The 15,457-nt window shown below is 37.9% G+C and overlaps 2 protein-coding genes across 8 annotated transcripts in view; both read left to right on the plus strand.

The window, feature by feature from the left end:
• UBA3 (ubiquitin like modifier activating enzyme 3) overlaps nucleotides 1–3,024 on the plus strand; it is a 27,632-nt gene extending 24,608 nt beyond the window's left edge. For all 6 annotated transcript variants that reach the window (XM_069561690.1, XM_069561688.1, XM_069561689.1 and 3 more), the window contains 7 exons: nucleotides 340–393; nucleotides 918–954; nucleotides 1,041–1,122; nucleotides 1,466–1,566; nucleotides 1,687–1,750; nucleotides 1,838–1,892; nucleotides 2,240–3,024. In XM_069561690.1, coding sequence (XP_069417791.1) covers nucleotides 340–393; nucleotides 918–954; nucleotides 1,041–1,122; nucleotides 1,466–1,566; nucleotides 1,687–1,750; nucleotides 1,838–1,892; nucleotides 2,240–2,328 — 482 coding nt within the window. In that variant the 3' untranslated portion in view covers nucleotides 2,329–3,024. The remainder of the gene's footprint in view (nucleotides 1–339; nucleotides 394–917; nucleotides 955–1,040; nucleotides 1,123–1,465; nucleotides 1,567–1,686; nucleotides 1,751–1,837; nucleotides 1,893–2,239) is intronic.
• Nucleotides 2,587–15,457, plus strand: part of TMF1 (TATA element modulatory factor 1) — a 35,373-nt gene continuing 22,502 nt past the window's right edge. For both annotated transcript variants that reach the window (XM_069561683.1, XM_069561684.1), the window contains exons 1-4: nucleotides 2,587–5,099; nucleotides 7,837–9,029; nucleotides 11,232–11,335; nucleotides 11,979–12,105. In XM_069561683.1, the coding sequence (XP_069417784.1) occupies nucleotides 4,958–5,099; nucleotides 7,837–9,029; nucleotides 11,232–11,335; nucleotides 11,979–12,105 (1,566 nt within the window). In that variant the 5' untranslated portion in view covers nucleotides 2,587–4,957. The remainder of the gene's footprint in view (nucleotides 5,100–7,836; nucleotides 9,030–11,231; nucleotides 11,336–11,978; nucleotides 12,106–15,457) is intronic.

A 15,457-nucleotide genomic window follows, 5' to 3' on the forward strand; every position in this document is an offset into this window, starting at 1 on the left:
ATTCAGTAAAATTTTATTTAATTTTCATACTTTTGGAGCAAAATAAACACCCCAAATTTTAGGATTTATTAGTATATTATTGTCACATCTTTATATGAAATAGTGTGAAGAATTTACTTATCTTTCCTACTATAACTTAGGATTCTGAACATGCTGTTAATACAAAATAATGTGAGTGTGAAAGAAGATTGTTTCATGGTTAAACTTAAGTCTATTTTCTGACCTGAAAGCCTGAAAAATCAAGTAATGGGCATGATATTTAATAATAATCATTGTCTAATGCAAGATACCTACTTATTAAAAAAGGAATAACCATATTTTAATTAATATATTTTTTAGGAGTAGTGAAACGAATCATTCCTGCAGTAGCTTCCACAAATGCAGTCATTGCAGGTGAGGAAAAATGGCCACAACTTAATTTTATTTCCTTCCCTTCAGATTTTCAGTACCTAAGTTGGTATTTCTGCAGCTACATGATCTCAGAAAACTAGTGTTCTGGGGATTTGATTATCTTCTTGGGTGGATGGTAGTATAATTAAGCTGCCCCCAAAACTACTGGACAAGCTATCGGACCTTGTATATATCTCGTCTTACATTATTTCATACATAAAATGCTCTATAATAAGACATTTTAGTGCCATTTCTTTTTAATCAGTATAACAGGCTACTCAATCTGAAGAAGAGGGAAGAAAACTTATAATGTTACTTTAAAATGTTACTTTGTCATTTGGATTATTCAAAACATAAAATGTTATATTCTCAGTTTTTAAAAATAATAGTGTTTTTGTATGTATTTTTCTATTTATTTTGTAATCAATAGCTTTGTAATTTTATCTGTTCTGATTTATAACTAACTTCTGTTTTTAAATGTCTAATTTTCATTGAGTTAAAGCATCTTTATTTTCTTTCCTCTTTAGCTGTGTGTGCCACTGAGGTTTTTAAAATAGCCACAAGGTAATGAGTTTCATTTTTAGTATGTATGTAAGTCTGTGTTTTGATCTGGCTCAGTTATATAAAAATGAACACTTTTTTCATTACAGTGCATATATTCCCCTTAATAATTACTTGGTTTTCAACGATGTAGATGGATTGTACACGTACACATTTGAAGCAGAGAGAAAGGTTAGTAGTAGTATACTAATGAAAGCTTTTTTGATTATGCATACTTTGATTTTTAAATATTAATTACTGGTTGGAAATGTGAATGAAATTTCCCACACCATTAGTATTTTCTGACTTCCAGAGCCCTACTTACTGTATATCTTTTGTAGTACAGCCTGAAATAAATACTATGTGGTGAAATAATTTAGGAAAAATGGCCCATTGGGAAAAGCAGGTTTTAAAACATAAAAATTTGTCCATAGGAAATAAACAACTGATGATAAAACAACTTGATTTTTATTTCATCATTATAAATACACTGTAATTGGTACATGTGTCACCGTGATTTGTGTTTTATGTCTAGGAAAACTGCCCAGCTTGCAGCCAGCTTCCTCAAAACATTCAGTTTTCTCCATCAGCTAAACTGCAGGAGGTTTTGGATTATCTAACCAATAGTGCTTCTCTGTAAGTGTTCAGGACTTTTGTTATGTTGTAGAAAAAAATTTGTGATTTTAAAACTTGAAAAACTAGAATTGCTTTTTTTGAAAAATGATTCTGACTTTTTTTTTTTTCCTTATAATTTAGGCAGATGAAATCTCCAGCTATCACAGCCACATTAGAGGGCAAAAATAGAACACTTTACTTACAGGTGATCAGTGTTCAGGTTTTTTTTCCCCCACAAAATTACATTAAAAGTTTAATTTCACTTAATGTGCTTTACATTATTGTTTTCTAGTCAGTAACCTCTATTGAAGAACGAACAAGGCCAAATCTCTCCAAGACATTGAAAGGTATTTTAAATGAGTGTATTTACTAATGCTAATCAATTTCTTCTGGTGGTTTTTTTTTTTTTTCAGTAAAAGTAATAAAGGCCAGTTTTAGATTTGCTCTTAATGCTTTTGAATGGTAATACCATTCTAATTAGTTATATCTTAAGAAACATTAATAGAATTAATTGCTCTTTGAGTAGAGTGTTAAAAAACCTGTGTGAAATAAAATATAATATTACCTTGATTAAAGAGAACTGGATTTTGATGTTTGTTTAGACCATAATTTGCTATAGTTTGTGAATGTGTTATCTCTTTTCTTGAGATTTATTTTTTTGCTTGGGTTAATTTAGCTTTTTTTTTTTTTTTAGAATTAGGCCTCGTTGATGGGCAAGAACTGGCAGTTGCTGATGTCACCACACCACAGACTGTACTATTCAAACTTCATTTTACTTCTTAAGGAAAATAAATCTTCACTTAGTAGAAGGCTCATGAAAATACTATACTTCGTGGATGCTAAGAAATATAATTGATGTCATTTTTAGCATTAGTGTTGCTGGAATTTGACTTTTTAAAATATGAGCCACTTTTTTAACTTTATACCTTTCCCTTGAAGACAAAATTTTGGGGTTGGTGCTTGCGAGCATTTTCATTAGTAATATGGAAAACGGTGCCTGGGGAGGGAGATTAATGAGCAAATATATTGCTTCTTTTAGAGGAGGAGGCAAATACCCTCTTGTATGAGAATTTGGATATGGTCAAAGAAGGCATTCTTCAGTTTTCATTTGAGCACCCACGTATACAAAAAGATGTCCCTTAAAAAAATGAGAAAATTAAGTTTTAAATAATATTAAATACTGACATCTAGAGCATATGTTCAACATAGCCTACTTCTTGCTTGATTTAATATTAATTGTGGCTGTCCAAATGAATATTATTGCAAAAGTTACCTTGTCCATAATAATTTGAAAACGGTATATAGCTGAACACCTGTGCTTGGAAATGGGGTATATTTTCATGTGTTTACCTTCAGTGCCATAGAGGCCAATATGCACAACATTAAAGCCAAGACATGGATGTTTAAAAGAATTTAATGTTTAAACCATTACCACTGATGCTTTCACATTATTTATTAATAAAATCATATATTGTCTAATTTTGTCACTGAAATTTTTAAAATATATTTAGTAAGTAGTTCTGTACTGATGTAGAAATAATTTTAAAACGTAGCAGAGTTACTAATACAAAAATTTTATAGTACTTGAATTAGTACTTTAGCAACAATAAATACCTACTGATTTAATTTGCTCTGACATAACGTAATGAAATGGAATGACTTAATTTTTATATTAAGGCCTCTTGAAATGCTTTTTCCCCCTTCCAAAAGTCTAAGGCTTAAAACAGAATTAAACATAAGTACTGAAAGTGAGTTTTAGTATCTTAGTGTGGGAACATATAGTACATGTTCTTTGTTTTTTATTTTTCTGGCAGCTTTCTGTTAAAGGCTTTGTGATTATGTATCACCAGGTTAGATTTTCATTTATTTTTATTCTTTCTAGTTCTGTATTGACAAGTAATTTGTTTCATTATAAAAACATGGTATAAATTCATACGATCTCCTTAAAAAGTTACACATTGACTTTACAGGTGCTATATACAGATTCAGCTTACAGGTGCTATATACAGGTACAACAGTAATTTTTGTGCAAGTAGCCTTGTGAGAGCGTGATAGTATCTTCATCTGAGAGCTGAATAGATTTAGAAATTTAGGTCATTCGCCTCAGACTACACAGTTAGAGGTCTTGGAAGAGATTCCAAGTCTAACCTGACACTTCCTCAGGTTGTACATTACTGAATTGTAAAGGTTTCATTGTGCACATTTTTACAGAAGTTAGATAAAATTTTCAGAAGATCATAACTTTTCACGGGCAGAGTTTAAATCTGGCTAAAAAATAAATGAAAATAATTCATTTATGGCATGTTTCCTTGCAGTGGGGTAAAATACTCATTAGGCAAAAACAGGTGAGAGTGGGAGAGTGTAATTAGAATAGTGGGGACTGTGACATCCTGGAGTGAAAAATATTTGTCAAAAGGGGCAACTGCTCCAGCTAACTGTTGCATGTTGGTGTACATATTTTTCAAAATCAGCTGGAAGTCTGGGTTTTTGTATGAAATCTTTTAAATGTTGATAGAATTTTAACATGGTGGCCAAACCAAACAGCTGCTGACTAGATTAGGAAGGCCAGCAATTTGTTTGATGAGCACATGCAAAAAAGGTGTGTTTTAAATAATATGCACTGTATAGAGTACTAGTCTTAATGCTAGTTTGTTTCAACTGTAGCTGAGAGTCGACCTGTATTGTGAGGAGGAGATTGTGTCTTGTTCTAATTCCTCCTTGTGGAAGATGGCTTTTTAGTTTCTCGGATCAGGTGGGTCTTTTATATGATGTGCAGTATTTTTAGACAAACTCAAACACAAAGTTCCTCTTTGAGGCCGAACACAACTTATTAAATATTTGAGAGAAGGCTATAAGAGAAATGCAAGAGCCAACTTCCCTATTTTTATTAATGGCAATGCGCTAGCTCTTAGTACGAGAGCTGTTTTCCAGGAAGGAACCCACTTGAAAACCTTCCTATTCCTCCCTAAGGAATCGGTCTCTGCTGGTTTAGCCTCAGAGTTTATCCCGAGGCGAAGAAATTTCGTGGTACGCCTGGAACCAGTTTCAATACGAAGCGTTCCGCGTTCTTCAGTAACTATAGGCGAGCCTGCGTCCCCGGAAGTGACGTCAACGTTCTTCAGTTCTTCCGTCTATCGGCGGAACTCCGGGCTCCCGGAGTTGCCGGTTGTGTACGTGGAAGCAGCTAGCACCTGCGCAGTTGGATCTGTCGTCTCAGCCGTGTGGGAAGCGCCGCGGGTAACATCTCGGGCTCGGGGGAGATCTTCGGGGTCATGGTTTCCCACTGACAGGGCTCGCCGAGTGGAGAAGCAGGCGAGGCTCTCCGTGCACCCTCCCCCGGGCCCCCGACCGTAGGCCTGTCCCTTGGCCTTCCCGCTTGGTGCTGCCGCTGCCCGGCGGTTGAGGAGGGGAGATGAGCTGGTTCAACGCCTCCCAGCTCTCCAGCTTCGCCAAGCAGGCCCTGTCTCAGGCCCAGAAGTCCATCGACAGGGTCCTGGACATCCAGGAAGAGGAGCCGAGCGCTTGGGCCGAAACCATTCCGTACGGAGAGCCAGGTAAGGGCGCGAGCGGCGGCGTCCCTCTATCCCCCGGGCGTCTCTCAAGAGGCCAACAGGTGAAGCGGGGGGCGGGAGGCCTGGCTCCTGCCTGTCTCTGAGCGACGGACTCCTGAGCGTCCTCGCCCCCAGCACGGCCCCGAACGCTGCTTTGGCCTCTCAGTTGAGCTTTGCTGGGGTCCCGAGGGAAAACCCAGCCCCAGGGTCCCTCCTTTCATGTGGCCCTGGGTTGGGGGCTGACGCGGACCCGATTCCGTGGGAGTGGCCCCGCGCCCTCGCTCCACAGACCACGGAGCACAGTCCCCTCTCCCCCTCCCCCGAGCCCCGGTGCGCTGCGTTCTCCGGACGCCGGGGGAGCCCAGTATCGAAATCGGTCCTCTGGGACGGGAAGAACAGTCGCAAACATTTCGCGAGCAGTGCGAGTTTGCAAGCGCTTCCTGTTCTCTGTTATGACCGTCTCTCCTGAGACCGCTCCTCGGGTTCGGGTGCTGCTCTGAGTGTGGTACCGAGACGCGCGGTCACTTCCTCTCGGCCGCTCCACCAGGGGGAGGGTCCGTGGGGGCGCGCCGGGCGATTGCGGGTTGCTGCGCAGTCTAGTCCCTGAGAGCCCAGTCTCTTTCTCAGAGACCTTGGGCTTCATCTTTCAGGGATCTTCAGTTGTTTTTGGCGCTAAGTCTAAGGAACAGTTTATCCTTTTGGTGTGTGGCTTGAGGATGGCCCCTCTTTCGGAGTGTGAACCTGTAAGAGAATAAATTATTCCTGACTACTACTTTCTGGTTTCTAATTTTACATCGTTGAGAAGTCAGGACCTAAATTTGAGGTACCTCATTTTAAGATGGTTTGGCGCAAGTGTTTATGTCAGCATCCTGTTAACTTCAGTCCTGAATATTCATTGGAAGGACTGATGTTGAAGCTGAAACTGCAATGCTTTGGCTACCTGATGCGAAGAACTGGCTTATTGGAAAAGACCCTGATGCTGGGAAAGATTGAAGGCAGGAGGAGAAGGGGACGACAGAGGATGAGATGGTTGGATGGTATCACCGACTCAATGGACATGAGTTTGAGTAAACTCCTGGAGTTGGTGATGGACAGGGAGGCCTGGTGTGCTGAAGTCCATGGGGTCGCAAAGAATCTGACACGACTGAGCTACTGAACTGAACTGCATAGGACCTTGGTGGGAGTAGCTCAACTTCCTTTTTATCAGGCTACCCCACATATTGAATGACTAAACTTTGAAAGAGAATATTAATTGTAAGGATACTTCTTTCTGTGACACCCGGGACTTGAATCCTGTACTGTGACTTCATTTTTTAAAAAAAATAGGTTATCCAGAATAGGTTCAGGTTTTAGTGAAATGCCATAAGTGTTCACTGATCACCTGTGTTTTATGTTGCTATCACTAAAAGATGACCAGTGATTATCACATATTTATAATCACAATCACAAGTGGATATCGCATAACCCGGCGATTTGTGTAAAACTTTCTCCAATTGGCAAATTTGAGTTCTGTCATTCATTGACATAACTTAATATAGCACTTTATTTTGCTCATTCCTTTGTATCTTTAATTTTGTTTTTCACTGTTCTGCTATATTGAATAAATGGATATAATTCTATACCCCCAAGCTAAAGTTTCCTACATACCTCCAAAGTCATATTAAATTAGGATAGACTTTAGTTTCAAGCTTGACAGCTTTTAAGAGCTTTTAGGTACTTGTGCTTTGCCCAACAATTTCTAATTTTCACAGTATGTGATAAATTCTGCTCAGGCGCTTTTGAATTTAGAAATGGGTGACTTTTTTTTTTTTTAAGAAATGCTTAAAGTATTTTAGCAAATATGCCATTTTTTGTTTATCGTTGGGTTTTTCAGTAACATTATTTGTATGACTGACACAATTACCTTTTTTGCCCAGAAGATGGTTATTTTCTCCGAGGGTTTTTTTTTTTTTTTAATCCTAGTGTAAACTGCTACCTTTATCAAAAAGGCAATAATTCTAAACATATGTTTCTGAAATTCATATGAACTTCTACTAATTATTAACATAATTTAGAATTCAGCAAGAGAACAAAAGTTTCTCAGGGAGTGGGTTTGGAGAGTGGGACTCAGAGAATGAGTTTGTCATTAAGTGGATGGAAATGAGTTCGTCCTTTAGAAGTTACTGTTCCCATTATTTTACTTTGATCTTTGATAAAGCATGTTTGTCACCAGTATTTTGAGTTCAGTGTTGAATGTTACTGTCTGTCTAGCTGATAATGATGCTTTATCACTGATATTCTGAGAATAAAATTAATATTAAACTATCTATATAGAAGGTAGATTCTATCTTTCATGACTCCACATGACCTGTAAGTGAATATACCGCCTATTATTGTGAGATGCATAGTATGTACTTTGGACTTGGCATGGATTATTAACATCTACCATTACTTTATTAATTTGTTGTAGGAGGGAATAACATACTTGTTTCTGGCATATGCCAGGTCCAGTCTTTCATCTTTGTTCTTAGTTCCTCCTGGGCAAATGCATACCAGTTTTCATCTTTATGGCCCAAAGTTAACTGATGAACTAATTAATTATGTTGTAAGTGAGGAGTGTAACAGATACAAATTATAGGTTGTACTTTGTAGAATTTTAAAAAGATGTATCTATATTGACTTACAATAATTATTGCAATTTGCATGTTTTATATATATGTGTGTGTGTAAAATTTTCTTTTTTAATTTTTTTTTGTCAAAGGAATAAGTCCCCCTGTCAGTGGAGGATGGGATACTTCAACATGGGGGTTAAAATCCAACACTGAACCTCAGAGTCAGCCAGTAGTCTCTCCTAAAGCAATTACAAAGCCAGTTCGGAGAACTGTGGTAGATGAATCTGAAAATTTCTTCAGTGCCTTTCTCTCTCCAACTGATGTCCAGACCATTCAGAAGAGTCCAGTGGTATCAAAACCACCAGCTAAATCACAGCGACCAGAAGAAGAAGTGAAAAGCACCTTACAGGAGTCCTTGCACACTGGACAGTCAAAAACAACTGAAGCCACTGAGTCAAAAGTAAAGGACTCTCCTCCATGTGTATCCGAGGAAACTTCGGCAGTCAGTACTCTGTCACCTAAAACTGAGGATAAGCACGAAGAAACGGTTAATAAAGAATCTGATACGAAGGTGCCAACAGTGCATTTGAAAATATCTGAAAGTGTTATGAATGTGAAAACAACTAGGGAAAATGTATCTAATATGTCTACACAGCCTCTCACAGCAGAAACCAAGGACATGGCTTTGGAACCTAAGGAACAAAAACATGAAGACCGACAGAGCAATACACCTTCTCCTCCTGTTAGTACCTTCTCGTCAGGTACTTCTACCACTAGTGATATTGAAGTTTTAGATCATGAAAGTGTAATAAGTGAGAGCTCAGCAAGTTCTAGACAAGAGAATACAGATTCAAAATCAAGCCTACACTTGATGCAGACATCCTTTCAGCTTCTCTCAGCATCTGCTTGTCCTGAATATAATCGTTTAGATGATTTCCAAAAACTCACTGAGAGTTGCTGCTCATCTGATGCTTTTGAAAGAATAGACTCATTTAGTGTACAGTCATTAGATAGCCGTAGTGTCAGCGAAATCAATTCAGATGATGAACTGTCAGGCAAGGGATATGCTCTAGTACCTATTATACTTAATTCTTCAACTCCAAAGACCAAAACAATTGAATCTGTTGAAGGAAAACCTGCAGAAGCAAATGAAACATTAATTATGCCCAATGAGGAAACAGAAATGGAAGAAAGTGGACGAAGTGCAACTCCTGTTAACTGCGAACAGCCTGATATCTTGGCATCAGTAAATGAAGGACATGCTGTCCTGGCTGAGGAGGCTGAGCAGCCTGAAGCTTCAAGTCAGCCAGAGGCACCTTCTGAGAAGGAAGATGTCTGTAAGGTAACTCTGAGAAATGGAAGAGGGTTTTTTGATATCTTCTTCAAAGATTAAATCATTGGTTTATTTTTAATGTTCAGTGATGCCTAATGATTTGTCTTGATTAAAAAAGACAGGCCTTTTGCCATTTAAGTGTGGTGTTAAGGATCTTAAAGATGAAGAATTATTGATGTTATTTGAAATTTCTCCAGGGCAGCTATGGTAACATAAGTTGATATTTCAGTATAACTGAGCATAAAAAATCCCCATCATAGGCCTTTACTGTTGAGTTCTTATCACCTTAATATTGTCTTTTGCTATATATTCTTTGTTAGTTTGTAAAGGATTGTCTTATGTAAACAGATACCTTCAACTCCTTTGCAGATAGAGGAGCTCAAGCAAATCTAAATGTTACACAATTTTTCTTACACCAAACATTTTTTGCATGTTCATATTATTTATAGGGAGATGTTAAATGAAAAAATTTGGTTTCAGATCATTGATGTTTTTGTGTTATTAATTGCTTCATTTTGTTTTCTTGTTTATATTGTTTCTGATATTTCCTATTGATAGCTGTTTTAAATGAAAAAGAGAAATGTCCAAGGATCAAAGGTGTTGCTTAGGAATGACAAATTGCTTTTACCTAGTAGATAAAAAAACTTCCCAGGTGGTGCTAGTGGTAAAGAACCCTTTTGCCAATGCAGGAGACCGAGAGATGTGGGTTCAGTCCCTGGGTCAGGAAGATCCCCTAGAAAAGGGCATGGCAATCCACTCCAGTATTCTTGCCTGAAGAATCCCATGGACAGAGGAGTCTGGCAGGCAAAAGGAAAGTGGTGTAAATTTTTTGACATTAAGTCACAGTTTTGTTTTTTTCTATGATTTTTAGATACAGAAATTGACTCTAATCTGGCATCTTTAATAGACTCCTCTGAGATATAGGATATCTTGAAGAAATGTTCTCTAAGTATCATGTATTTGAATTATTTAATGTACAAAAAGTGCCAGATTCTGTTACCTAGGTTTAATATTTTTCACAAACAAAATGTCGTGCTCCAGCTAAAATAGCAGTTTGAATTCCTAGAAACAACACTCTTTATTATTAAGATATTTTTGAACCATTCTTAGGAGGTCAGTGATTTCTAAGTTCACCTAGACCTAAATCAGATTAGGACTTTATTTTTTAGTATAAAAGGCACTGTTCCTCATGCACAGGTGTATTACTGCTTCAGCAAGCCCTAAAGAATTAGATAGTCTGATCATCCCTTTTTGCTTGGCTTTATACTGATATATTGGAGAAGGAAATGGCAACCCACTTCAGAGTTCTTGCCTGGAGAATCCCGGGGACGGGGGAGCCTGGTGGGCTTCCGTCTGTGGGGTCGCACAGAGTCGGACATGACTGAAGCAACTTAGCAGCAGCAGTAGCATACTGATATATTCTGGAGATTTTAAAGTTATGTGCCTATGGATTTTCTAAAATTGCTTTTTAAAAAAATATTTATTTATTTTATTTGACTATGCCAGGTTTTAGTTGTGCCATGCAGACTCTTCAGTTGCAGCATGTGGGATCTAGTTCCCTGGCCAGGGATCGAACCCAGGCCCTTTGCATTGAGAACATGGAGTCTTAGCCACTGGACCACCAGGGAAGTCCCTAAAGTTACCTTTATTTTTTAAATGCAATGTATCATGCTAAAAAGCTTACACATTAGGGTTAAAAAATAATGTGGAGAACCAAACACTTGTATGTCCACTACCCAGATAACGTAGAGAACATTAGTAGAGGCTTTGATCTTTTTTGATTGCGTCTAATTTCCTCTCTTCTTTTACTGGACATGTCCACTCTTCCCTACATTTTTGTTATTATAAACTGCTATAAATGTTCTTATACAATTATGCAAGAGTTTTCTCCTCTGAGGTACACCTAAAAATAGAATTTTCTGCATGAAAGGTTATATAGATTTTCACCTAGATATTGCTTGTTTTCCAAAGCATTTTACCAAACCACCAGCTATCCAGCTTTGTGGTTGTACTACTGATTTATACCATCCTACCCACTGTGTGTGAGTTCTTGCTGTTCTATGTCCACTGTGTTCTGTTTTTTTATAAATTCTTTTTATGAAATAATGCTGATTTATTATAGTGATTAGGTGACCTTTACAATGTTTACCTGCATGTAAAAATGATGTTTTAATGTTAAATGTTGGACTTTTGTGTATTCTTCTTATCCAGACAGTTGAATTTCTGAATGAGAAACTGGATAAAAGGGAAGCTCAGTTATTATCTCTTAGTAAAGAAAAAGCACTTCTAGAAGAAGCTTATGATAATCTGAAAGAGTAAGTACTTTACAAATATGAGTAATTTTATACATTTTGTGGTGGCCCATGCACTTGGTTATTACTTAAGCATGTTTTTAAAATTGAAATATTTTATATTTTAACCTATTTATAATTACTGAAAATTGAATAGCATCTCAATTCTACCCTTAGAGATTACTTTTCTCCTCAAATTATCTTACTTTTTTACCAGTGGCACTGAAGAGAGGTGTTTTGTAAAACAAAACCAGAAAAACTTCTTCCCCTTTAGTTATTAGTAATCTTTTAGTATTAGAGATTTAAAAGGTATATTTAGGGAAAACTTAGATTACAGTTTAAAAAAATATTGAGCATTGCATTGGTTTGCTTTAAGGAGAGTTGACACAAAATGTGACACAATAAGATTCAAAAATAACAAGCTTTATCTTTTTCTAATTTTTGCGCATCAAATATTGGTGACATTTTCAATTTCTAATGAGTTTTCTTGAAATGTTTTAAAATAAATTAAGGAGGTAGTTTTCTTCTTAAAGTTAACACTCCTCAAATTAATCTATTTTAATAAGGTGCATGTTGAAGAGAATGTTGTTATTTTGGGGGGCAAACTGAACTCAACTTTGGAATATATAAACAAATATTTTCAGTCTTAGCATTGTTTTAAATTTAGTGAAATGATCAGAGTGAAAGAAGAGAGCAGCAGCATTTCTTCCTTGAAAGATGAGTTTACGCAAAGAATTGCAGAAGCGGAAAAGAAAGTTCAGCTAGCCTGCAAAGAGAGAGATGCTGCTAAAAAGGTAATGGAAGTTTAAAATAATATTACTCTAACTCTATAGAGACATATATTTTTGAGGAGTGCATTAATAATATTTTGGTGTTGGGAAAAAAGTAAGATTAAAAGACTCATTAAAAGATTAACATCCATGGAGTATATTAACACTTAGATTTTCCAATACCTTTAGAATTTCAGATTTTTGATACTTTAAAAAAAATTAAGCAATTATTTGTTTGTATACTTTGTGTGTAAAGTCCTTGCAAGGTATGTAGCAAGGATCTTTAGAATAATTTTTATAAATTAGAATTCCATCAAAATAAATAACACTTAAATCTAAATGGTACTCTATCAATTTTAAAAGTTATCATTATTCTCATTTGTTATTTTCACTTCCACTTCGAACACACACACACACACACACACACACACACACACTCGTTCAGGTTGAAGTTCAGTTCAGTCGCTCAGTCGTGTCCGACTCAGACTCTTGTCCATCGAATCAGTGATGCCATCCAGCCATCTCATCCTCTGTCGTCCCATTCTCCTCCTGCCCCCAGTCCCTCCCAGCATGAGACTCTTTTTCAATGAGTCAACTCTTCGCATGAGGTGGCCAAAGTACTGGAGCTTCAGCTTTAGCATCATTCCTTCCAAAGAAATCCCAGGGTTGATCTCCTTTAGAATGGACTGGTTGGATCTCCTTGCAGTCCAAGGGACCGTGAAGAGTCTTCTCCAACACCACAGTTCAAAAGCATCAGTTCTTAGGCGCTCAGCCTTCTTCATAGTCCAAGTCTCACATCCATACATGACCACAGGAAAAACCATGGTCTTGATTGGACGGACCTTAGTCAGCAAAGTAATGTCTCTGCTTTCGAATATACTATCTAGGTTGATCATAACTTTTCTTCCAAGGAGTAAGCGTCTTTTAATTTCATGGCTGCAGTCGCCATCTGCAGTGATTTTGGAGCCCAGTGGAAACAGTTTCCCCATCTATTTCTCATGAAGTGATGGGACTGGATGCCATGATCTTGGTTTTCTGAATGTTGAGCTTTAAGCCAACTTTTTCCTCTCCTCTTTCACTTTCAGCAAGAGGCTTTTTAGTTCCTCTTCACTTTCTGCCATAAGGGTGGTGTCATCTGCATATCTGAGGTTATTGATATTTCTCCTGGCAGTCTTGATTCCAGCTTGTGTTTCTTCCAGTCCAGCGTTTTTCATGATGTACTCTGCATAGAAGTTAAATAAGCAGGGTAACAATATACAGCCTTGACGTACTCCTTTTCCTATTTGGAACCAGTGTGGTGTTCCATGTCCAGTTCTAACTGTTGCTTCCTGACCTGCATACAGATTTCTTAAGAGGCAGGTTAGGTGGTGTGGTATTCCCATCTTTCTCAGAATTTTCCACAGTTTGTCATGATCCACCCAGTCAAAGGCTTTGGCATAGTCAATAAAGCAGAAATAGATGTTTTTCTGGAACTCTCTTGCTTTTTCCATGATCCAGTGGATGTTGGCAATTTGATCTCTAGTTCCTCTGCCTTTTCTAAAACCAGCTTGAACATCAGGGAGTTCATGGTTCATGTATTGCTGAAGCCTGGCTTGGAGAATTTTGAGCATTACTTGACTAGCATGTGAGATGAGTGCAATTGTGCGGTAGTCTGAGCATTCTTTGGCATTGCCTTTCTTTGGAATTGGAATGAAAACTGACCTTTTCCAGTCCTGTGGCCACTGCTGAGTTTTCGAAATTTGCTGGCATATTGAGTGCAGCACTTTCACAGCATCATCTTTCAGGATTTGAAATAGCTCAACTGGTATTCCATCACCTCCACTAGCTTTGTTCATAGTGATGCTTTCTAAGGCCCACTTGACTTCACATTCCAAGATGTCTGGCTCCAGATTAGTGATCACATCATCATGATTATCTGGGTCGTGAAGATCTTTTTTGTACAGTTCTTCCGTGTATTCTTGCCACCTCTTCTTAATATCTTCTGCTTCTGTTAGGTCCATACCATTTCTGTCCTTTATCGAGCCCTTCTTTGCGTGAAATGTTCCCTTGGTATCTCTGATTTTCTTAAAGAGAGCTCTAGTCTTTCCCATTCTGTTCTTTTCCTCTATTTATTTGCAATGATCGCTGAGGAAGGCTTTCTTATCTCTCCTTGCTATTCTTTGGAACTCTGCATTCAGATGCTTATATCTTTCCTTTTCTCCTTTGCTCTTCGCCTCTCTTCTTTTCACAGTTATTTGTAAGGCCTCCCCAGACAGCCATTTTGCGTTTTTGCATTTCTTTTCCATGGGGATGGTCTTGATCCCTGTCTCCTGTACAATATCACGAACCTCATTCCATCAGGCACTCTTATCGATCAGATCTAGGCCCTTAAATCTATTTCTCACTTCCACTGTATAATCATAAGGGATTTGATTTAGGTCATACCTGAATGGTCTAGTGGTTTTCCCTATTTTCTTCAATTTGAGTCTGTATTTGGTAATAAGGAGTTCATGATCTGAGCCACAGTCAGCTCCTGGTCTTGTTTTTGTTGACTTTATAGAGCTTCTCCATCTTTGGCTGCAAAGAATATAATCAGTCTGATTTTGGTGTTGACCATCTGGTGATGTCCATGTGTAGAGTCTTCTCTTGTGTTGTTGGAAGAGGGTGTTTGCTATGACCAGTGCATTTTCTTGGGAAAACTCTATTAGTCCTTGCCCCGCTTCATTCTGCATTCCAAGGCCAAATTTGCCTGTTACTCCAGGTGTTTCTTAACTTCGTACTTTTGCATTCCAGTCCCCTATAATGAAAAGGACATCTTTTTTGGGTGTGAGTTCTAAAAGGTCTTGTAGGTCTTCATAAAACCGTTCAACTTCAGTTTCTTCAGCATTGCTGGTTGGGGCATAGACTTGGATAACTGTGATATTGAATGGTTTGCCTTGGAGATGAACAAAGATCATTCTGTCATTTATGAGATTGCACCCAAGTACTGCATTTCAAACTCTTTTGTTGACCATAATGGCTATTCCATTTCTTCTGAGGGATTCCTGCCTGCAGTAGTAGATATAATGGTCATCTGAGTTAAATTCACCCATTCCAGTCCATTTTAGTTCGCTGATTCCTAGAATGTTGACGTTCACTCTTGCCATCTCCTGTTTGACCACTTCCAATTTGCCTTGATTCATGGACCTGACATTCCAGGTTCCTATGCAGTATTGCTCTTTATAGCATCAGATCTTGCTTCTATCACCAGTCACATCCACAACTGGGTATTGTTTTTGCTTTGGCTCCATCCCTTCATTCTGTCTGGAGTTATTTCTCCACTGATCTCCAGTAGCATATTGGGCACCTACTGACCTGGGGAGTTCCTCTTTCGGTATCCTATCATTTTGCCTTTTCA

The sequence above is a fragment of the Ovis canadensis genome, chromosome 19 (genome assembly GCF_042477335.2).
Source record: "Ovis canadensis isolate MfBH-ARS-UI-01 breed Bighorn chromosome 19, ARS-UI_OviCan_v2, whole genome shotgun sequence".
NCBI classification, from domain to species: Eukaryota; Metazoa; Chordata; class Mammalia; order Artiodactyla; family Bovidae; genus Ovis; species Ovis canadensis.